This window comes from Mustelus asterias, chromosome 6 (assembly GCF_964213995.1).
Source record: "Mustelus asterias chromosome 6, sMusAst1.hap1.1, whole genome shotgun sequence".
Taxonomy (NCBI): Eukaryota; Metazoa; Chordata; class Chondrichthyes; order Carcharhiniformes; family Triakidae; genus Mustelus; species Mustelus asterias.
In genome coordinates this window covers 42,080,321-42,104,002 of record NC_135806.1, presented here as the reverse complement: position 1 = coordinate 42,104,002, position 23,682 = coordinate 42,080,321, and the positions used below count along the sequence as shown (strand labels likewise).

The 23,682-nt window shown below is 41.1% G+C and overlaps 1 protein-coding gene across 1 annotated transcript in view; it reads right to left on the bottom strand.

Annotated features, from left to right (window-relative positions):
• fbxo10 (F-box protein 10) overlaps positions 1-23,002 on the bottom strand; it is a 46,031-nt gene extending 23,029 nt beyond the window's left edge. Inside the window, exons 1-3 of the mRNA XM_078214227.1 lie at positions 22,766-23,002; positions 16,027-16,617; positions 6,939-7,799 (exon numbers count right to left, since the gene is read on the bottom strand). Coding sequence (XP_078070353.1) covers positions 6,939-7,799; positions 16,027-16,611 — 1,446 coding nt within the window. The 5' untranslated portion in view covers positions 16,612-16,617; positions 22,766-23,002. The remainder of the gene's footprint in view (positions 1-6,938; positions 7,800-16,026; positions 16,618-22,765) is intronic.
• Between the last annotated feature and the right edge of the window lie 680 nt (positions 23,003-23,682).

Below are 23,682 nucleotides of genomic sequence, written 5' to 3'. Positions count from 1 at the left end.
CGTGCACGATGTACGACATTAACTCATTAAACAATTGTATTTGATGGAAATTCAGCATATGTGGTCAGCCTTGGCTCAGTAGTGACACTTGTACAAAAGTCAACAGGTTTTGGGTTCTCACCTCAGCAATATATAACCTAGCTCAACACTTCAGAGCAATACTGAGGGGATGCTGCACTATCAAAGATGGCATCTCTCCTATGAGACTTTAAATCAAGGCTGTATCTCAGAAATTTCCTCCAGTTCTACAATACACTGAGAAATCTGCATTCCTCATATTTGGTTCAATCCTGTCTTTCATTCCACAATTGGTCTGATTAGCCTCTAACCTCTGGAACTCCCTCCCTAAACCTCACCCCATATCTCTCCTCTTTTAAGAACCCCTTAAAATAACCTTTCATCAAGCTTTTGGTCATATGTAATAAGGACTCTCATTGCTTGGTGTCAATTTTTGTCTGATTACTTTATGGCTTAGTCTTACATTAAAGATGCTATATAAATGCAAGTTTTCTTGTGCATGTATTATGAGGTTTTTTTTTTAATGAGAGGATTGGGAGAACAAAGAACTTGTACCTCCCATTTTTCAAAATAACATTTTCCCAATTTTTGGAACAATATTTTGGACTGCATTTCCCCACTAGTCATTCCAAGCTGTTACTGACCAACTCTATGTTAATACACTGTGAAATGTAAAGGCAATGACCCTCATCACAACTAGCACATTGAAAATGTTTCTGGAAAGGCTTTTTCCTAGTACCATCATTGCCTAAAGACCCAATAATTCTGCCCAAGATCCTGGACTATTTCTTCTGCATTGTTCACTTGTTCCACAGGTTATATTTGCTTTTTTGAGGCCCCCTTATAGCTTGAGATAAAACTATGGGTTAGGGTTTCAAACTCTACTCCCTAATAAGTGTGTGCAACTTTTTCAATTTTTGAACTTGGACCATTTTTACTTTTATATTCAAAAACTCTTTCAATTTTCATTCCACTTCAAAGTTGCTTCTAAAATAAATTGCAAAATTACAGCCAAAGAATGTATCAAATGAACACTTTATGTGAATCACAAACTGCATTTGGTTAGGGAAAAAATAGCAGAGAAGAAGAGAGACTGGAGGAGGAAATGCCAAAATACTAACTCAATATCTCTAAAACAGGTAGAGTGGTTTGAAAGTGGCCCTTGATAAAAATGACAGCACATGGAATGGGAAACCATCTCTGTGACCTGGGCTGATTATCAGTTGGGAGGAGTAAAGAGAGTAGGGATAGTGGATATGACAAATGGTGCTCCCTGGGGCCTGTATTGGGGCATCAGCTATATACCATATATAATCAATATCTTGAAAGAAGGAAGAGTTTTATATCCAAATTTGCAGATGACAGCAAATTAAACGACACATTGAGTTATGTAGATGGGAGCAGGAATGGGGAACTATGGCAGATGGAGCATAAATGGCTTGTGCTTCCTCAAGCTTAGATAACTGAGTGGTAATCTAATCAAGGTCTTTAAAATAAAAGTCTATAAATTTAGGTAAAGATAAATTATTTCCTCTGGTGGAAGAATCCAGAACAATGAGACAAATTTTAAAATTAAAGACAGTTCATTCAGGAGTGAAATGGGAAGCATGTTTTTCACACAAAGGATAGTGGCAACCTGGAACCCCCTCCTCCAAACAGCCATGAATGTTGGGCCAGTTAATTTTTTAATACTGAGATAGAAGGACCTCATCACTAGTGAGCAGTGGCTGGCTGTCCTGAGCATGGATACCATTAACCAATTGTGACCTCTTATTTACTCATGGGATATGGGTGTCGCTAGCTGGGCTAGCACTTACTGCCCATCGCTAATTGCCCTTGAACTGAGTGGCTTGCTTGATCATTTCAGAGGGGCAGTTAAGAGTCACATTGCTGTGGGTCTGGAGTCACATGTAGGCCAGACCAGGTAAGGATGGCAGATTTCTTTCCCTAAAGGGACATTAATGAATCAGATGGGTTTTTATGACAATCAACAATGGCTTCATTGTCATCATTGGATTTTTAACAAATTCAAATTTCACTATCTACCATGATGGGATTCAAACCTAGGTCCCCAGACCTTTAATCTGGGTCTCTGGATTACTAGTCCAGTGACAATACTACGATGCCACCACCTCCCCTATTGCACAAATCTGTCTGACAATGGGGCTCACAATAGTAGGAGGTCCAATGATATTTTCTTCCCTTCTCTAGCCAGGGGTCCTGAGCCAATTGATCATCATCATCTTGCTTTGACCGACTAACTTAGTAGAGACTTTGCTCTCCTGATTTAAGATCTCGTCTGAGCTGCTACTCCAGAGATCATTTAGTCACAGGACAATTTAAAGTCAATTGCACTTTAGTGGTAAAACAAATTACAAATATAGGGAGGAAGTTAATGAGCTGAATGACCTACAGCCTCTATAGTCTACTTAAAAGAACAGCAGCAACCTTTGTTAAATGGCATAAAATTAGTGTTAGTCTTAGATTATATCATTTAAGAACCTCTGTTTTTTAAGCAAATTACAGCTCATTCAACCAATTAACTGCTCTTCTGTCCGTGAAGTCCCTGTCTCTCCCTCCTCTGTTTGAAATGATTAAAATGCTTCTCCCTCTTTCAATTTTGAAGCACCAGGAAAAAAAACAAAAAGTCCGTTTTCATGATAGATGCTGACTGATGTACTGTGTCTCAAGTATTTGCTGCTTCACCTCCCAACTTGGTGTTTTTTTCTCCACATCTTATATTCAATTATGAAAATTGCCGTTTAAGTCTTTTTTCAGTGCAATATAAAGATCAGTATTTAAAATGTTATGATGACAATTTAACTATTTATATAGTAAATGTCCCAAGACACCTCACAGGAGCATGATCAATAATTTAATACTTAAGCTAGGTGATCAAAGAGGTAGGTTTTAAGCAGAGTCTTAAAGGAGAAAGGAGAAGTGAATTGGTTTGGCAGGGAATGCCAGAGGTTAAGGCTACTATACACAATACAATAGTGGGACAAAAGGAAGTGTGGAATGTACAAGAGGCTGGAGTTGGAGGAATGCAGAGTTACGGATTTCTTCATTCAATGGGTTGTAAATCTTTGGAATTCTCTGCACCAGGGGGTTGTGGATATTTCATAATTGAATATATTTATTGCTGAGATAGACAGATCTTTTGGAAAAGGGAGTTGATGTTGAAGATCAGCTATGATTGTATTGAATGATGAAGCAGGCTCCATGGGCTGTATGGTCTGCTCCTATTGTGCTCTTATAACCTGAAATTTAAAATTTGATGGAGATATTTTTAAAAATATATTTTTCAATACAAATTGTCACGGGCTAAATAATTAAGTCATTACATTTTGAACTATTTTTGGCTGCTAAATCTAATTACAAATATATGATTGTTTCATATACAATTTATCTTCATTCAATAAACATTTAGCAGCTGACATGAGCAGATTTAAGATTGGATGAAATAAAATTACGCTGACTTAGATTGCATCTCAGTGACATTTTAAAAATTGTCATTGTAACGGTGGGGGCTTTCCACAGCAAACACACCCCCTTTGCATTATGTGCAGGATTACTTTAATACTTAGAAAATACTTTACCTCATTTCAGTTGGTGTCATATTTGAATCCAGATTGATTGAGTTATGACACAGGCTGTAGACAGCATCAAATCAGTGTCAAAGGGCCAAATTTGAATCCTAAATCTCTGCATGTTAATAGTTGCTCAATGTACTGTTCAAATTAAAATGGCCATGCAAGAATGAGGAAAAGCTAAAGAGAAGGAGAAACGTCGAGAAAAAGATGAACTGAGATTCAAGATGGGAAAGGAGAAAGAGGAATGGCCTCTAATTTATTTTTGAAAAGGAAAGGGCCACCCAGAAACAGACAATAGGGCATAAAATCCCAAATACATTCACAGTTCCAGAAATAATTTGTAAATAAAACATACAGAATTTGCTTTACGCATGTTCAGCAGATCCTGAAATGCTTCACAAATGAATTATACCAATTAAGGGAGGAATTTTGACAGATAGCAAGGGAATTCCCCTGCTGTTGAAACAGTGTTGTAGATCTTTTCCATTCTCCTTTTGGTGTCTTTGTTTGCTGTCGTACCCCTGTTAATACTGCACACATTACCTATAGTGCACTGAAGCTAGATGGTATACTCAAATTCTGGAGTCTTGAACCTAAAGTCTTCTGACCCCAAGGTACGAGTCCTAGCGACTGAGTCAGACCAACATCAAATTATTGTGTTTATGAATATCTATTCACTGTAACTGTATTAAACACTTTTTCTTTCAGCAAGAAGCTTTGCTTAATCTCACTACCAGTGGCTCAAAATTAAATGAAGCTCTATTTTTAAACTTGTGTTGCTCTCCTGACACCTTGATACTTGTTTATTTAGAGAAGTTTAACTATTAGGTTTAATGATTCCTACAAATACTTGCTTGATCTCACCCCATTCTCAGCAGCACCAAGTTAGATGAAAATATTTAGAAATAGTCAACTTTCTGGCATTATTAATTATAAAATCTTGTAGAGAAAGAAATTGTGAATAGCATTAATTGAGACATTTCATCTTTAAACATTAATTTTATAAATGTAGACCTTGGAAAACACACCATTGCTGTTGTGAATCCAACTGGCTCTCTGTTTTAGCTCATCAAGATCTTTATGTACCAGAAAAATCTGTTCTTCTGCAAACTAATCACACCAATTAGGTTGTATTTGCCTCAATAGCACAGGTAGAATATCTAAACTAAGCTTAATGCCAGTAAATGATTATTAATCCAATTCAATTTTAAAAACATTTTTTGGCCATTTCCTCCTGTCTTGTATTAAGTATTTGCCTTCAGTTTTTTTTCCTCTTCCTCCACTCCCAAAGATGACATATGATGCATCAAAATGTAGCCGGTACTATAGCCTTCGTCTTGAATTGATCACTGCTGAAGAATGCTGATTCAACAGACAGCTAGATTATCAAGGATCAACGTGGAGTCCTGCTGTGCTATTGTTATGCTTCTTATCCAATAGTTAGAAGAAAATATTGAACTAGCATCAAAAATGATCACAGATAGGTTTGTTTAGAGCCTGCAGTTTTCCTTTATACGGCACGGTGGCACAATGTTTCGCACTGCTGCCTCACAGCGCCAGGGACCCCAGTTCAATTCTGGTCTTGGGTCACTGTGTGTGGAATTTGCAAGTTCTCCTGTGTCTGTGCGGGTTTCCTCCCACAATCCAAAGATGTGTGGGTTAGGTTGATTGGCCATGATAAATTGCCCCTTAGTGTTAGGGGGACCAGCAGGATAAATACATGGGCTTACGGGGATAGGGCCTTGGTGGGATTGTTCTTGGTGCAGACTCAATGGGCCAAATGGCCTCCTTCTGCACTGTAAGGATTCTATGGTTCTATAAGCAAATGAACAGGATAGACAGTGTATGCATACACTTTACAGCAGGACTGAGGGAGTGCTGCAATGTTGAAGGTGTCATCTTTCAGATGAGACGATAATCCCCATCTACCCTCTAAAAGATCACAGAACACTATCCAGGAAGAACTGGAGCGTTCCCTCCAGTGTCCGGGAGAATATTTTTCCTTTAACCAACATCATTAAAAACAGATTATCTGGTCATTTAACTCGTGAAGTAACTACACTTCAAAAGTATTTAATCGACTGTAAAACACTTTGAGACATCGGATGTTGTGAAACATGCTATATTAATTCTCTCTATAAATAGATAGAATTTCTACAATACCTAAGTTATATCTGAAATTTATTTTCGATTGTGTCCTCCACACAATAAAATCAGGTCTCAGAGTGGATGCATTTCCACCTCCTGACATCAGCTCTTCTGGGAACATCAATAGCCACTTTTTTCCATCAGATCATATGCACAGTGTTTATAAGATCAAATAGACAAAGTCATGGCCTTTCGGAACCTTTGTCCTACAGCCAAAGTACAGAGTGGTAATTAACTCTGGAATTATTAGAATTCACTATCCCTGTTCCTCTGATGGTTGTCACACTATCCTTGGGGGATGTTTGAAGGCAACATCCACTTACTGTAATAAGTACATTACAGTATTGAACCCTGATATTAGTGGAAAACTGACTTCCACCAGGTCACTATTGATGGAAATAGCCACAGTGGACTGTATGTTGTGTGAATATTGTTCCCTCTGACTAGTAATGAATCCCTCAGAGGGTTTTGGTAAATTCAACATTCAGAGAAGATAGTGGAGGAAAACCCAGTGCAGATGTCTGTTTTGAAAGTGTAGAGCAAGACAAAACTTGCATCTATTTATGGTCTTTTATAATTTCAGAATGTTCCAAAAGCATTCAAGTTTCCCCTCTTTATCAAAATCCTTCATAAATATGAGCCCCATTATTAAAATTCCCCCAATACCATCTCAGCTCTAAGAAAAACAATCCCAGATGCTCTAATTCCTCACCATAACCAAAGTAGCTCATCCCTCAAAAAATTCAGGTAATTCTCATTTGCATCCTCTCAGAGGCTTTGACATCCTTCCTAAAGTGTGGTGACTAGAATTGAATATAACAAGTGATTTATAAACTTTTAGCATAACTTCCTTGCTTTTGTACTAAACAAAGCCAAGGATCCTACATGCCTATTTAAAAAAAAACAGCCTTAACAACTTGTCCTGCCATCTTCAAACATTTATGTATGCAAACCCCAGGTGTCTCTGTTTCTGCACCCCATTTAAAACTGGACCATTTCATTCATAATGTTTTGCCTCATCCTTCCAAACGTCATCATTTCACAGCATTAAATTGCAGCTGCCATGTGCCCACCCATTTCACCCATCGACATCATCCTGAAGTGTTCAGGGGTTCCCCCGTTATTTAAAACTCTGTAACCTTGCCCTTCTGTGATTTAAATCATTACTCTTAGTTATACCTTGGCATTTTGGATGCATCGTACAGCGTAGCTCAGATTTCTGAAGATATTGCATTCCAGCCTAGCTTGTCCTTGACTGCAGACAAACACACCGCCCTTTCCATCCCGAAACAGGCACTTCCGGATTAAGCAGCCCTGCAGGGTGGTGGCAAGAATCTGAGCATCTTTATCCTTCTGCAGCTCCTTTTGGAGAGTTTTTAACTCCAAGTCCATTTGCAGGAGGTCAGTTCCCTTCTTCTGAGATCTAAATGGATTGGTCCTTGCCAACAAACGACTCAGGCCATGAGACTGATAGGAGAGTTTATACACAGACTGCTCATCATCTTCATTCTCACTACACGTGCTCATTTCACTGTCACTGTAATCTGTCTCCAAGGTGATGACCTCCCCCTCACAAGGGCTCCGTTTTGTAACAAATCCTTCTCCATTACACTGACCATCCTTCTCGCAGGGCATCTGGAAATTTTGTTTGGAGGCCGAAGCCTGGCGTGAATCAGTCACATTCTCATTCAATTCAAATGTTCTAAAGTTGCTTGATGAACGCTGACAGTGATTTTCAGAGCTACAAGCATTTGTAAGTGTTTGGCCTGGCACATTCAAAACAGAGTTGGATTTGGCAGCCACCGCCAGGTGTTTGCAGGCCCAGTTTCTGTCAGTCAGACCAGGGCCCTCTACAGTCACCGATGTGCTCTCACTCCCAATAAACTCGCAGTTTTCAATTATGCTGAGAGCTACATTGTGGAAATTGATGCTAGACTGGCTGAAAGTACAGAACTTCACTTGACAGGTTCCAGGTGCGTGGATCTGCAGCTGCCCATTTTCTATATTGCAGTTATCAAACTGGACATGGCCGGACAACGTCTGTTGATTAAAAGTGACAAAGTCAACATGCATGCTTGTCAATCTCTTCACATCATGTTAGACTAGTTCTTTTCCGTTTTATTTGAGATGGGGGAGGTGACACTGACAAGGTAGTACTTATTGCTCAACATTGCTTGCTCTGAGGGCATTGGGTCCATCATGTAACATGGGACCAGAGCCATATATAGACCCAGATGGGCTAAGGGTGGCAGCTTCCCCTTTCTGAAGGACATAAGGTGAACCTGTTAGGTTTTTAATAAACCAACAGCTTTCACTGCCTCACTTGCCTCATCCACAAATTATCAGATTTATTGGTGGCATTTTAACTTGCAATCTCTGGATTACTTGCCCAATACCAAGGTAACACATCCTGTATAAATACAAACAATTCCAAAATTGTTACCGGTTGACTTATGATTCCCTCATTTGCAGTATAGGGCTTTTTTGCAACAGAAACATACATCAGGAATTCAGGAGTGAAACTCAGCATGATTTATGGCAGTCATGATTTTTTCAGTGATTAATTTCAATGGTGTTCAAATCATCCAACTGATTTTCATGCCCCTGTTGGTTTTACGGAGGTCTGTGCCAGAGCTAAAGCTAAACTGCTATATTTAGTTACTAATAGAAATAAATTAATGATTAGGGATTTTTCTAATACCAGAAAAATAGCATTTATTCAATAGTTTACTTTGTATTTTTTCTAACACTGGTCTTCTCAACAACAGACACTCCTTAGAAGCAATGTCCATGGATACATTCACCAACATTATTTCATATTGCCACTAAGTTGTGCAAATGGGGCGGCACGGTGGCACAATGATTGGCACTGCTGTCTCACAGCACCAGGGACCCAGGTTCAATTCCAGCTTCGGGTCACTGTCTGTGTGGAGCTTGCACATTCTCCCCATGTCTGCGTGGGTTTCCTCTGGGTGCTCCAGTTTCCTCCCACAATCCAAAGATGTGTGGGTTAGGTTGATTGGCCATGCTAAAATTAACCCTAGTGTCAGGGGGATTAGCAGGGTGAATGACGGGTTACGGGAATAGGGCCTGGGTGGGATTGTGGTCAGTGCAGACTCAAATGGGCCGAATGGCCTCCTTCTGCACTGTAGGGATTCTATGAAATGCTGCCCCATTGCAACTCATCACCTGATTTGTCTCCATGATGGGGAGGTGGTGCAAGGAAAGCTGATTGGATCATCTCCTCAATGCGGAATCAGTTTACTCATGCACAAAGCAGAGCTGGGGGGAATTAAGCTTGCACTATTCAGCCTGTGGATCTGCACAACGAAACCAAAAATTAAACTGTACCCCATCAATCTGTGTCACTGTGCACACAAACCCAGTGTCCTAAAAATCTGAGAGACTATAATGATATCCAATATTGAGCGGTGACCTAGTCTGTGGCACTAAGTTTTCTATGTATTGATGTTGTGCTGCACCCAGTAGTAGTAGTGTCTTCTCAGTGGTAACACTGGTAATTTATCACACACGTTACAGATATAACACAGCATCGTGACCAATGAAAGGTACTGCAGTCACTGTTTACCCAGCTTCAACAGCTGTGACAACTAAGACTCCCCAACGAGAAACGAATGTTCCTCACTGGCAGTATATGTGTTGACAAGTCTAACCTGACGTTGCTGCCAACTGCTGGAAGCAACAATGACTGAGGATTGGTATAAAAACACACTGTAAATACTTATCCTGAACCAAGTGCCGGTAAAATCAGCTTTGACTCCATTGTGTGAATAATTCCAATTACTCCAAGCTGCCCTGGATTCACCAGTGGCTCAGCAAAGAATGAAATACAAAGCCAAATCAAATACACTAATAGACACCGCAGACACCTGAGTTAGCTGGTAAAGATGCAGTACAAGGATATTCCCCTTACAGCAACAATCTTGCCTCCTCTATCTCCATGGTACCTTGCCTCCATCTTTTCTCCTGACAAATGCCGTCAGACCTGCTGAGTTTTTCCAGCACACTCTGTTTTTGGTTCAGATTCCAGCATCCGCGGTATTTTGCTTTTAATCTTACCTCCTCCTTTGACACAGATGAGCAAAAGACTACATGAAGCAGCCGAGGACTATCTTATAGCAAAAAGGAAAATGAACGGAATTGCCAACATTTGTATGTGAATTACTGAGAGTACAGTTCCTTAGTTGCTCAGCCCCTCTGCATCAGACAGATCCCACTCCCCATTTGGACCAAATGAAAATTAATTTCAAACTAGGGTTCTAATAATCAGTTCTGACTGTTTAATCCAGGAACTGAGAAACAAAACTTTTTGAAGGGATCATAGAAATCATAGAAACCCTACAGTGCAGAAGGAGGCCATTTGGCCCATCGAGTCTGCACCGACCACATTCCCACCCAGGCCCTATCCCCATATCCCCACATATTTACCCACTAATCCCTCTAACCTACACATCTCAGGACACTAAGGGGCAATTTTAGCATGGCCAATCAACCTAACCCGCACATCTTTGGACTGTGGGAGGAAACCGGAGCACCCGGAGGAAACCCACGCAGACACGAGGCGAATGTGCAAACTCCACACAGACACTGACCCAAGCCGGGAATCGAACCCAGGTCCCTGGAGCTGTGAAGCAGCAGTGCTAACCACTGTGCTACCATGCCGATCCTGTATTCAAAATGACCAAAATCCAGTTAGAGTTTTGAGTGTTGGATCATTAACACAGTATTAAGAAATTCGGGTCCAATTCTACTTCTTGATGGAGCCACGTTGACATGGGCCAATGCTGAGATGAGGCTGACGAATGAAGGAAGATCAGATCTTAGAATCTTAGAATTAGATGGGGAAATCAAGCCAAGATGGCATCTTGCACCTTTAATCCACCTGCAGGGGCACTTGTGGAGGGGTGTGGGAGCTCATCATCCACTCAATTCTTTTTAAAAATTGCAAGTCAAGACTGAGTCTAAACAACAGTGTGGAAGTGATGAACAAGGGAAATAAATTAGCATAAATTCACATAAAGAAAGTGTTCTGACTCATCACATAGCAATGGAACCTCAAAAGCTAGAGGGGCACTTGATAATTTTAGCTCTCTAAAATTGTAGAATTACGCACTTACAATTGCAGCTTCAAATCCCAAAATCTATTTTTTCAATAGTTGTTCTAAGTATCTGTAACTACAGCCTTGCAATAGAATTCCTCTTACTCAAAAGGCCCATATTGAAAAGTCCAGTACAATCTTCCATTAAAGATGAATAAGTTGTCCATTGTACATTAATCAAGCTCTAAGGGACTTAGTTTTCTCAGGTAGTGTGCAGCTTGGTGCTTTCCACAGTATTAAAGAAATTTATAGCACAGCTGGAGGCCATTCAGATGATATGGTGTGTGCCATGTCTTTGCTAGAGCAATCAAAAATCTAGTCCACTGCTCTGCTCTCCCCATGATCCAGTGTGTTCTCTGCTTCAACTACTTATATTCTCTTAAAGATGCCCCAAATCCCTCACTACTCCATTAATTCTGTTCCAGTGAATCAATCCCAGTATCTTAAAACTCTTCCCATAATTATCACTTCTGAATGGTTGTAAAGGGTGAAGGATTTTGCAACTGTCTCCAGCTCTGACTTACTTCATCTGGATTCCATCTGAAATTCCACCCTTCATGTTTTACTTCATCTCACAATTACAGATATCTCCTAGACATTCAGTGTTCCTCGAACCATTGTTCTCATCACATTCTGCAATCCACACCCAAATGCACACACTCAGCTTCTCTCTTCAGCAGCAAGAACTCTCTCAAAGCTCTCCTGGTCCACACTTTCATTTCATTCTGTCTCATTCGAAAGATCACAAGCTTCAGCAATTCATGGATAGCAATGGCCCTGCAGATTTTTCTTCCACTTCAATTCCCTCTGACCCCATCCCTTCTTCTAATCTTACCTCTTGCCACGTATTTACAACACCCTCTCACCTTCCGCTCTCTGACTTAAAATGATCTGTCCTGAGCAAAGGCCTCAATCCCCTCCCCTTACAACCCAATCTCAATGACTTTTGAACATGGCATAACACGGAGCTCTTCTTCCGTCACTTTCAACTTCCCACCCACTTCCTTGGCCAGGTGTCTTCCCTTCCCAGTGTTTTTAGAATCTTCCCTCTATCCGGACCCCTCCCTCTGGCTCCTCACCTTCTCCAGATCTTAAGAACTGCCAGTATGGCACTGGCCATCTCAATTTCTCTGCTCCTCTCACTCACTTTAACCGGTCTTCCTCTGAAATCTCTGCACTCCATTCTCTTAGGCCAAAAAACAGCTCTCTGACACCACCTTCTACCTCCCCTTGGACCATGATCCCACCACCAAAGATCAAGCCTTCATCTCTAGGTCTGTCACTGACCTCATCTCCTCTGGAGCTCTTCTTTTCAAGGCCTCCAATCTCATTGTCCCCAAACTCTGAACTGCCTGTTTTTACCTCCTTCCCAAGGTCAACTGCCCTGGCAGCCCTGTTCAGCATCTATCTAATCTCCTCACAATTTCCCTTCTCTAAGGCAAACAACCCCAGCTGCTCCAATCTGTAACTGAAGTCTCTCATCCCTGCAACCATTCTCCCAAATAGCTTCTGCATCCTCTCTAATGACTTCACATCCTTCCTCAAGTGTGGTGCCCTGAATTGGACACAATGGGGGTGATTCTCCCATCCTGCTGCGCTAATTTCTTAGCACAGCAGGCTGGGAGAATCTCATGGCGGCCGATGTGCGGCATTCACGCAGGCATTCCTGCCCCAATAGCGTCGGGGTGGGGGGGTGTCGGCGATCAGGCTGGCCAGCAGTCGGGAGGCCAGCAGTGTGAGGCTACAGCGCACGCGCCAATCTTGGCACCGACAGATCAGCGCATGCACAGTCGGCCGCTCAGCATGCCGATTTCAGTCTCTCCAGTGGGGATAGGCTCTGCTTACTGATTTATAATGATATACACGCTAGTGACTTCTGCAGTGCACAGAGTGTGGGAGATTCTTCTCTGAATTCCCACCGAGAATTACTCCAGTTTTCACGCAAATTCTACACTTAGAATTGTTTTGGGAGAATTCCGGTCAATATTCCTGTTAAAGCCAAATCAGAGTTTATAAGTTTATCTTAACTTCCTCTTCCTTTCTGTTGAGCACTATGCCCTGATTTATATGGCCCAAAATCGTGCATGTCTTTTTAACCACTCACGTGCCCTTCAACCATGTGCGCACACATACCTCAGGACTCTTGGTTTCACCATCCCCATTAGAATTATGCACTTTATTTCATATTGGCGCTCCTTGTTCTTCTTACCAAAATATACCACTTCATATTTCTCCACATCTGCTACAATCTGCCCATTCCACCAGCCTGTCCTAGTCCTCGTCTATCATTATCCTCCTCACAGTTTACAATGCTTCCAAGTTTTGTGTCACCTGAAAATTTTGAAATTGTGCCACGCACACCCAGGTCTAAGTCACCAAGAAAAGCAAGGGTCCTAACACCAGGCCCTGTGGAACCTTGCTGTATAGTTTCCTCCAGTCCAAAAAAGCAACCATTCACCACTACTCTGTTTTCTATCACTAACCAACTTTGTATCCATGCTGCCATCGTACCTTTTATTTCATGGACTTCAGCTCTGCAAGTCTATTAGGTAACACTTCATTAAATATCTTTTGGAAGTCCATACACAACACATCAAGAACATTACCCTCATCAACCATTCCTGTTAACTCATCAAAAAATTCAATCAAGTTAGTTAAACACAATTTGCCTTCAACAAATCCATGCTGGCTATCCTAATCTGTATTAAGAAAACTGAAATCCTCCATTTTTCACTACTCCCCAGTTTTTGCAACTCCTGGCAATTTTTCTCCATTGTATCTTCCCCACTCATTGCTGGCCTTTGCAACATACCTATTAGTGTTTTTCCATTTCTATTTTGTTAAAATCTTCAAAAAATCTCCCTGTCGGTAATTCTTGCACCTTAATTTATGCATGACAAGGAATTTTTAAAAGCATAAATCAGTGAGTCACTAGACAAAATGTACCCTTAATTAAAACTCTCCATTAATTTTTATAAACAGTTTTCAAGGAAGTAGCAAAAAACTGTTCTCTCCTTTTCTATATTACTTTTCCTTTCCCACATCTACATTAACACCTATGCTAGCTCCTTCCATATTTGCTCCAATCTGCCTTTGGCATTACGAAAAGCACAATCCACACCTTTATCGTCTCTACATTCAATTTTTCAAGCGCTACTCTTGCAAGCTCCACAGGTTACAATTCCGACTGAATACCTCAACATGTATGCTCACCCATGTAAAATCCCACACTCTCATCTCGCTGCACTGCATCCCCAGTGAATTGGTTTTAAGTTTCCCATCCTTGTTTACTTTGTGGCCTTGCTGCACCCAATTTCAGCAGCTTCTTTCACTCATACAGCTGCACACAGCCCTGTTTGTTTCATATTGGCCTACAAGTCACTCCCCTATCCACTCTTTCAGTCATTTATGCTTCTTCCCAAATGCCTCCATCTTCCACCATACCCTCAAATGGAGCATGGCCATAGACCAATGGATGATCAGTGGGATGCAATCAGCCATAAATAGGTAATGCAATGAATTTCTGACTGACTGGCTCATAAAGAAATTTCAAAATGATTATTTTAGACATCATTATTCAGGAGATTAAACAAGGTTTGGAGATTTATAATGGTGTCAGTTGGACGTGGACCATTTTAGGTAATTGCCCCTAGATAGGTTAAACACTTATTTAATTCCATATGTATATTTCCATGATGTTTCCGCAAAGTTCAAATTGTTTGAGAGTGTACTCCTTTCTCTGTGCTCAAAAATGCACAAAATAAGATTTTCCTCAAGCTATTATTCATGCTAAACTTTTCTACAGTGACCAAGTACCAGTAAGACCACACCTTCACTTCACCTTTTAATCTTATGTTTGACTATTTATTGACAGTGCAATTATATAAATTATCGGAATAAAATTTGACAAGCTACTGATTTAGCCTAACTACAAGCAAAATGAATATTGACATTTAGAGAGGTTTATAATCAATAATCTAATAAACTGATTTAAATTATTAATCTAAATTATTGAACATGACTATTTGCCGCATATCAGCAACTAGGCATTTTCAATTAAATACAAAATGGCCAGCTACTCAAATTAATAATGTTAAGGACTATTTTTTCACAATGCACCAAGTTATTGTGTGTAGGCCATAGGACTGAAGTACAACATCTATATGCTGGGCCATCCAAAATGTTCTGCACTAGGGAACTGAGGAATAGGAGTAAGCCTTTCAGACCCTTGCGCCTGTTCTAGCATTCAATTAGTTCATGGCTGATCTGCAGCTCGACTCCATTTACTTCCCTTTAATTTATGTCTCTAGATACCCTTACCCAACATAAATCTATCAGTCTTGAATATTACACAGTTTTGAACAGTGCAAAAAATATCGTCAAAAATATGCAAATCCCCCCCCCCCATACCAAAAACATTGTAAGGTCCCTTAAATTTGCAGGCCACTTGTTGACAGGTGGCAAATGCAGATAACCAGTATTGGCCAAAGCGACCCACTTCCTCCATCCCCCCTACAGATTTAATCCACACCATTACCTGGAAAGGCAGCAAGAGCATCTAATGTCTGGCAGGTTAAATCTTAGCTTTTAGCTGTAGGAAATTGGATGTGTTTGGCAAAGAAAAGTGCAAACTAATATGGATTGAGCATGTAATTTATTAAATCCATAAACCAGCAGCTTCAAGAACGGTCAGACAACCAGAGCCTTTGTAGCAATTACTCAACCTTCCTTTTCAGTACACACTCTTATATACAGCCTGAATGATCACTGGCCATTATCAAATGGCACTCTAAGTAAAAGGCCTCTCACTTCAAGACATGTTCATGTGACTGGTGTGCATGTTAGATCAAACTCTAGTCTTTAGCCTCTCAAACCTGGTTTCAAATCAATTCAGACTACCAAGGCAATCATCTCCTTTGCTGTTTGCAAGGATCCTACATAGGATATTCAGTCTAATGCCTATTGTGAACAAGCCTGTAGCACAAGTCTAATGTTAAACTGCAAACCAACTCAGGGGCACAGGGTATCCGGTGCAGGAAATGGCGAACAGCTGATGGTGCTAGCCAGTGACTGGCAGTGCCCACTCATATTGGGGTGAAACATTAGATTGCTAAGTTCCTACTAGATATTCTAGAATAGATGCTCACCTTGTACACAACAGGTGTGAACCATGCGGGCATGAGGGCCAGATTGCATAGTCGTACTGTTGGACAATGTTGGTCGAAACTAATGAGGAGTGCCACATCCCCTAGCTTTCCATGTCCAATTATTTCCACAGGGACTTTTAACGTCACCTCATTCTGTTCTTCATATACTCCAGGGGAAATAATAATCTTATCATACACATTGGCAACTGCTAAGGCACTCCTGAGGTTTACATGTTCACTTGTTGGGCCAACAAATATAGTTTTTCTATCCTTCTTCCGCCTAAATAAATACAAGCAGTTTGAGGATTCCAGGTCCTGGGCATTTCTGGTCCAGATCTTTGAAGTTAAATGATGTTGTTTAAAAGCATCCCGCCAGGAATGAGGCTCAACATTAGGATGAATAGGCCAGTTTGGGTGTTTGCACTCACTACATCCAAGACACAGTTGCCTCCAACGGGTATTATCCAGGCTGATAATCAGTTCTTGCCAAGCTCTGCACACCACGCAGCAGCGACCCAGGTCTGGAAGAGGTAAATAAGCCAGAATCAGGCGCCACAACTCCAGTGGGAGACCACTGATCTCCATGGTTACCTATGAATTAAATAGAGACCATTAGACAAACTTATTAAAACATAAAGAAAGGGGTTACATTGGTGTAGTGCTATTGAGTCATCAAAATATTGCTAATGCCAATGAATTACTTTTAAGTGCAGTCATTGTGTTTATTATTTAGCCAGTTTTGTGCACAAACAGCAGTACAATGACCAATGATGTGTTTGACTGATGTTTGTCAAGGGATGTCTATTTTCAGGATACCCATGATCTTTTTCAAACAACAGCACAGAAACTTCTGCAACCATCTGAACAGGAAGACAGAACCTCATATCATCCAAAGTCAGCATCTGTGACACTGCAGCACTCCCTGCGTAATACAGTGAATTGTCAGCCTGGATTACATGCTTAAATCCTAGGTTAAGAATTAAATAAAACCTTCCATTTCAGAGGCAAGAGTGCTATCATGGGGCCACGGTCATAGTTGGTAAATCTTGGAATGACAAATGTTGTCTGTTTTTATCCTCCATACTACTTTTGGGATGTGTCACTGACTGTGCATGGTCCTTTAGGATATCAAATGTGAGGTTTATCTGGGTTAGTTACCAGAATGCCTGAGGAATTACAGTTCTTGATCGGAATACTGTTTTTAACCACTCATTCATTGAACTTGGGTTTTGGATGAACAGCATATGCAAGCACGACATGGTACAACTCACATTTTCACTCAATGCTGTTTCTGGGTATTGTTTCGCTCATAGGAAATCCCTATGATCTACGTGGATGTAGTCATTTAAGCAGTGAGGCCAATCCAACAAGGAGTCAGAGGATCTCCTCTGATTGCTTGATCAGCAGCTACTGTGAAAAATAACTCATCCAATTCTGCCTGTTCATTTCCAACTCATTGATCAAAGCTGTGTCATAAACAATTAAGTAGGAGGAATAACAAGCAGCAACAGTGACTATTTTCATATAAATGTTTCAGAGTGCACTTGAATCATACAACTGTATCACCGAATCATTTTGCACCAAAAAGAACATGAATTTATATAACATTTTTCACGGCCCCAGCACAAATTAGAGAGACAGCCAGTTAATCTAGCACTATAAACTTTACACACTCAATCTTCCTGTCCTGTCTGCAGACTTTGACACAGTTGACCCCACCACCCTCCTCCAACATTTCTCCATCTTTGCTCAGTTGGGTGGCACTATCCTCACTTGGTTTAATTCTTGTCGATCCAGTAACAGCCAGAGAATCTCTTGCAATGACTTCTCTTTCCACTTCTGCATAATTACCTCCAAGGTACCCAAAGGATTTTTCCTGGGCCCCATTCTATTCCTCACCTGCATATTGCCTCTTAGCAGCATCACCTGAAAACAAATCAGATTCCACAGATATATCCTGACAAACAACTCAACCTCAGCACCACTTCTCTTGAACCCTACAAAATCTCTGGTAAGTAAGTTGGTTAGACATCCAGTATTGAATTGACAGAAATTTCCTCCAATTTAGATAATAGGAAGATCAAAGCAATTGTCTTCAGTTCCCGCCACAAACTCCATTCCCTAGCCATCAATTTTATTCCCCTCCCTGGCCACTATCTGAAGCTGAACCTTAGCATTCTATTTGATCCAAAGTTGTGTTCCATGTCCTCTATCACTAAGACTGCAATCTCCATAATATTACCCATCTCTGCTCCTGCCTCAGTCCATCTGCAATTTAAATACTCATCAATACTTTGTTATCTCCAGACGCAGCTATTTCAATGTTCTCCTAACAAGCCTCCCATCTTTCACCCTTAGTAAACTTAAACTTATCTAAAACTGTTCACCATCACCTACACTTGGTGACCTATAGTGGTTCCCAGTCCAGCAACACCTCACATCTAAAATTGTCTCCTCTATTCTCTCACTAGTCTCCCCCTCCATATTTCTATAACTTCCCCCAGCCCTACAACACTTCAGGAACCTCCAAGTCTGGCCTATTAAGTGTCGCCGACTTCTTTCACCCCACTGTTGGTAGCCTTGTCTAGACTCCAAACTCTGGCATTCTTAAACCTCTAGCTTTCTCTCCTCTTTTCAGATACTCCTTAAAACCTAGCTTTTTGATCAAGCATTTGGTCATCTTGTGGCTCAGTGTCAAATTTTATGTTAACTTTCCTGCAAAATACCTGGTACCTTTCTCACATTAAAGGCACTATACAAATGCAAGCTTTTGTTGTTATATTGGTTGAGGAAGGAAATGAGAACTTCCTGCTCTCCTAGCTAAGCAGTGGAAGTGCACGAAAATGCAAAAACAACCTTAGTTTTCCTACATTGGTAACCTTCATTAGTAGCCTCGCAAGATCCTTCACAGGGCAACGATGCTCCTTAAGGCGGCACAAAATACATTTATATAAAAAGCCAAACTGTTCAGCTGTAACTGAATCAAACTGTTTCAAGAAGGCTTAAATTGTTCATCTGGAACTGCACTCATTCCCATCACTGACTTTCTGATAAACTAAATCAAATTAAAAACCTAAACAAGAACTGGAATGTACAGGAATACCAAAAAATTCAAAAGGCTGCAAAGAGACTGACACTAACCCATCTAATTGCAATATTGGTACATAAGGAACTAAATAAAGGCAAGTAATGTATCAAAAGATTTTAAAGGACTTCAGACACAATTACTAGTAGCTGTTATGTAGCCAAACTATCAACATTCGGCATATTTTTCTGGTGCTATTGGTTGAGAAAGGAATGTAATCAGAACACCAGGAACATGGTCCACTCTTCTTCAGATGCTGGAGTTGTTTTCCTGCATTTTCTGTTTTTATTTCAGATGCCAGGGGCCTTTAACGTCCACCTCTAGCAGACAGACAGAAACCAAGTCTTTGGTTTATAATTGGACAGATCAAAAGATAGAACATAGAACAGTACAGCACAGAACAGGCCCTTCGGCCCACGATGTTGTGCCGAGCTTTATCTGAAACCAAGATCAAGCTATCCCACTCCCTATCATCCTGGTGTGCTCCATGTGCCTATCCCATAACCGCTTAAATGTTCCTAAAGTGTCTGACTCCACTATCACTGCAGGCAGTCCATTCCACACCCCAACCACTCTCTGCGTAAAGAACCTACCTCTGATATCCTTCCTGTATCTCCCACCACGAACCCTATAGTTATGCCCCCTTGTAATAGCTCCATCCACCCGAGGAAATAGTCTTTGAACGTTCACTCTATCTATCCCCTTCATCATTTTATAAACCTCTATTAAGTCTCCCCTCAGCCTCCTCCGCTCCAGAGAGAACAGCCCTAGCTCCCTCAACCTTTCCTCATAAGACCTACCCTCCAAACCAGGCAGCATCCTGGTAAATCTCCTCTGCACTCTTTCCAGCGCTTCCACATCCTTCTTATAGTGAGGTGACCAGAACTGCACACAATATTCCAAATGTGGTCTCACCAAGGTCCTGTACAGTTGCAGCATAACCCCACGGCTCTTAAACTCCAACCCCGTTAATAAAAGCTAACACACTATAGGCCTTCTTCACAGCTCTATCCACTTGAGTGGCAACCTTTAGAGATCTGTGGATATGAACCCCAAGATCTCTCTGTTCCTCCATAGTCTTCAGAACCCTACCTTTGACCCTGTAATCCAGGAGATGTGCAGGAGAGAGTTTAAAATGGATAAGGTGCTCAATTTATTCCTTCATGAAGAATAATTAACTTGAATTTATACCACACCCAATCACTTCTCACAAATAGGGGAGGTGACGGCATTATCGCTAGACTATTAATCCAGAAACTCAGCTAATGTTCTGGGGATCCAGGTTCAAATCCCACCAAGACAGATGGTGGAATTTGATTTCAATATAAAGAATCTGGAATTAAGAATCTACTGATGAAGCAAGTGTGAACAACAATGTATTGAGATAACAAGAGTAAAATAGTGAATCAGGTATTACTGAGGTACAGTCACAAATTCAGCAACATTTCAACATCAGCATTTGTTGATTCCAATTTCCCAAATCTTTGAAACCAATGGGATATTCTTACCATTGTCTTAAAGGGGTTAATGTGCACCAATGTAGTAACTCCTTTACTACAACACGTTATTTAACGGTCATTTGGACCAATGGGTCTATTCCGCAACATGCTGCAAACAAGGATCCTCCCACTCTATTTCGCGTAATCCGAGCCCGTAACCTTTGATTATTTTCTTCCTTATGTACTTATCTAGCTTCCTCTTAAACATATCTACATGTCAATTACTCCGCACTGTAGCAAGTTTCACATTCTGATCACTCTCTAGGTGAAGAATTCTCACCCAAAATTTTATTGGATTCATGACTATTTTATATTTATGATCCCTGTTTTGGATTCTCCAGAAACAGAACCACTTTCTCTACATCTACTCGACTGAATCCCTTCATATTTTTTAAAGACCTGTGTTTGGTCACCCCTCAGCCCTCATCCTGTTTAGTCTCAGTTGTGGTCTCATCCTTGCACTTATTTTTACTCCCCCCTCCAGTGCCATTCAATATTCTTTCTGTAATATAGAAATCAGAACCGTCTCCAACCAAGGTTCTATGCAAAGTTAACACAAGTACATGAGTAGTGACTAACTTTCCTTGCCAAACAACAACCAAAAAGTTTGCAAATAAAACACAAATAGATAGAAGGGCAACAGGACCATAATGCAATCAGAATTATTGGCTGCATTTTCCATAAACACACAGTAAGGTGTCACACTGAACCATCCAAATCAGGAGAGTTAGAGCTGAGTTATCTTCTATCAGTTGGTACAACTCCATACTAAAGTGTGAGATATCCCTTTAATGGCCTTAATGTCTTACGACACATGATCTTATCTCTCAAAACATCCCAAGACATTTCATGTACAATGAATTACTCTGAAACGCAGTCACCATTAATATTACTGTCAATCTTTTAGTTAAAAGTTCATGAGCTCATCTGTTAAAGATGAGCTGTTATTATTGAAATGACTTAAAAGGGTTTTCTCATGTTACCAAGGTTCACTGGGTCCCCTTATCAAATTGCCTAGCATCACATCCAGAGGAAGTGTTTGTGCAGCGTATTGTCTACTAGAATAGGGAAAGTGAAAACAGCACAATTTGGAGGGCTGAATCCAACACCTCATTTCTTCCATGGTCCTTTAAGTGAAGAAAAGATTATTTGGTCACACTTAATAAAACACTGGTTTGGCCTCCGCTGAAGTAGTGTGGGCACAAAACTTTAGAAAGATTGGGAAGGCCTTAGAGAGGATGCACAAGAGGTTTATTGGAATGGTACCAGGGACTGGAGACGGGAAAAGTTCTGAGAACAAAGTTCTGATTGTTCTCCTTCGAACATAGAGGTTAAGAAGAGATTTGACAGAAATGTTCAAAATCATGAAGGGCTTTAATAGAAGGAGGAACTGTTTCCTGTGGTAGAGGGTTAGTTCAGCCTTTCATCCCAGATCCTGGATCAGGCTTTCCCAGAACACATTTCATCCCAAAACTTTGGGCTCTTTAAAGCATCAGGCGGCAAGTTCATAGTTTGTGTTCGGGCCTGTGCAGGAGTGCAGACCTAGCATGTATGTCAGAGTTGGGGTGTGTCAAGTGCCTGCATCCTCCTGCTCTTAGAAGTTTTACTACCCCACACATAGGTTTGTCAGCCCTGCTGTCAAGGCTTCACTAGTACCCACACAGTGAAGTGTCCCATATTTTTGATCAGAGTTGGTCACTCAGAGTTGTGATTAGGAATGGACTGCCTGGGAGAGAGGCAGAAACAGATTCATTAGTAACTTTCAATATGGAATTGAATAAATACTTAAAAAGGAAAACACTGCAAATTGTGAAGGATGAGGAGAGTGGGACTAATTGGATAACTCTACCCAAGATCCAGTATTGGGCATGTGGCCTCTTCTGTGCAGTATTATGCTATGATAATAGGGTTACTTGCCATGACCTCAGCTAGGAAAGATGCACTGTAAGGAAATGCATGGGATAACTGACACTTTCCCACTTAAAATGTAGATTTAATTGAAGATCTTTCTGTGGATTTGTTTTGAATGTACATTGTTTTGCTCTCTCTCATGTGATGATGTAAACTCATTTGTTCCGATTCCAGAGCAGGACCCAGCTCGGGAGGGGGTTCATCCACCAACTCTCCCAGTGCCGGTACCGGGCTCCGAACTCACCTTTTTTTTTGTTTCTTCAGTGAGGCCGACACATGGCGCCCGCAGAGCTCCGAGTCCGCGGACTCTCACTCTCCGCTCGGCCCGGCCTGGCCGCAGCAACCACCAGCCGCCTTCTGCCGCTCCATCGGCCTCCGAGGGCAGCCGAGAGCAGCCAGCTGAGCCTCCGTCCTCCGCCGCCGCCTGGCCGGCCGGCTGCCTCCACCCGAATGTCGCAAGCAGCCGCCGCCGCCACCACCGCCCGGCATCCCGAGCCCGGGGGGAGGGGGTGACATCACCTAGCAACAGCACGGTCGTTAGGGAGATGAGCTGGAGGCTTCCAAAAGGCAAAGAAGGACACTCAGGGTAAGAGATGTCTCCAATGAACACTTAACACAGAAAGGAAGAGGACATTGTTACATAATGTAACTCACTGACAGATTGTATCAATTGGTTATTAAAAATCCATTCAAAGCACTGCCTGTGCGCTGTGAACACTAAAAACCTGACACTTTCAATTAATCCATCTGACAAATATGTCATAGGTGCTCTTAATTCTCCAATTCAGACACTTTCACGGGTAGTTGATAAAATGCACCTAAATCATGGAAAATTTCAAAAGTCATTCCCTTGCCATTGATTCCAAATGGCTTTGCTGTCATCCAGATCCTAAATATGAAGTACGAGATTGTAAGTAGAAGTGATCTTGCCCAGCTTTAACCCAAGTTACAAATACTGGCAGGTTATAGACTTGTCAACTGGTCTTCTAGACGAATCATCTTTCTGGTCTTCGTACACTCCATTCCTCGACGATACTCAGGGGCTTGACCGAACACTTAAAATATTGTTAGTAAAGCCAATTTGTAACATTCTAAATAGTTACCTTGAGTACAGCAAATACTAAGCTCTTCTGTATTTTGAATCACTGATTTTCTTTATAA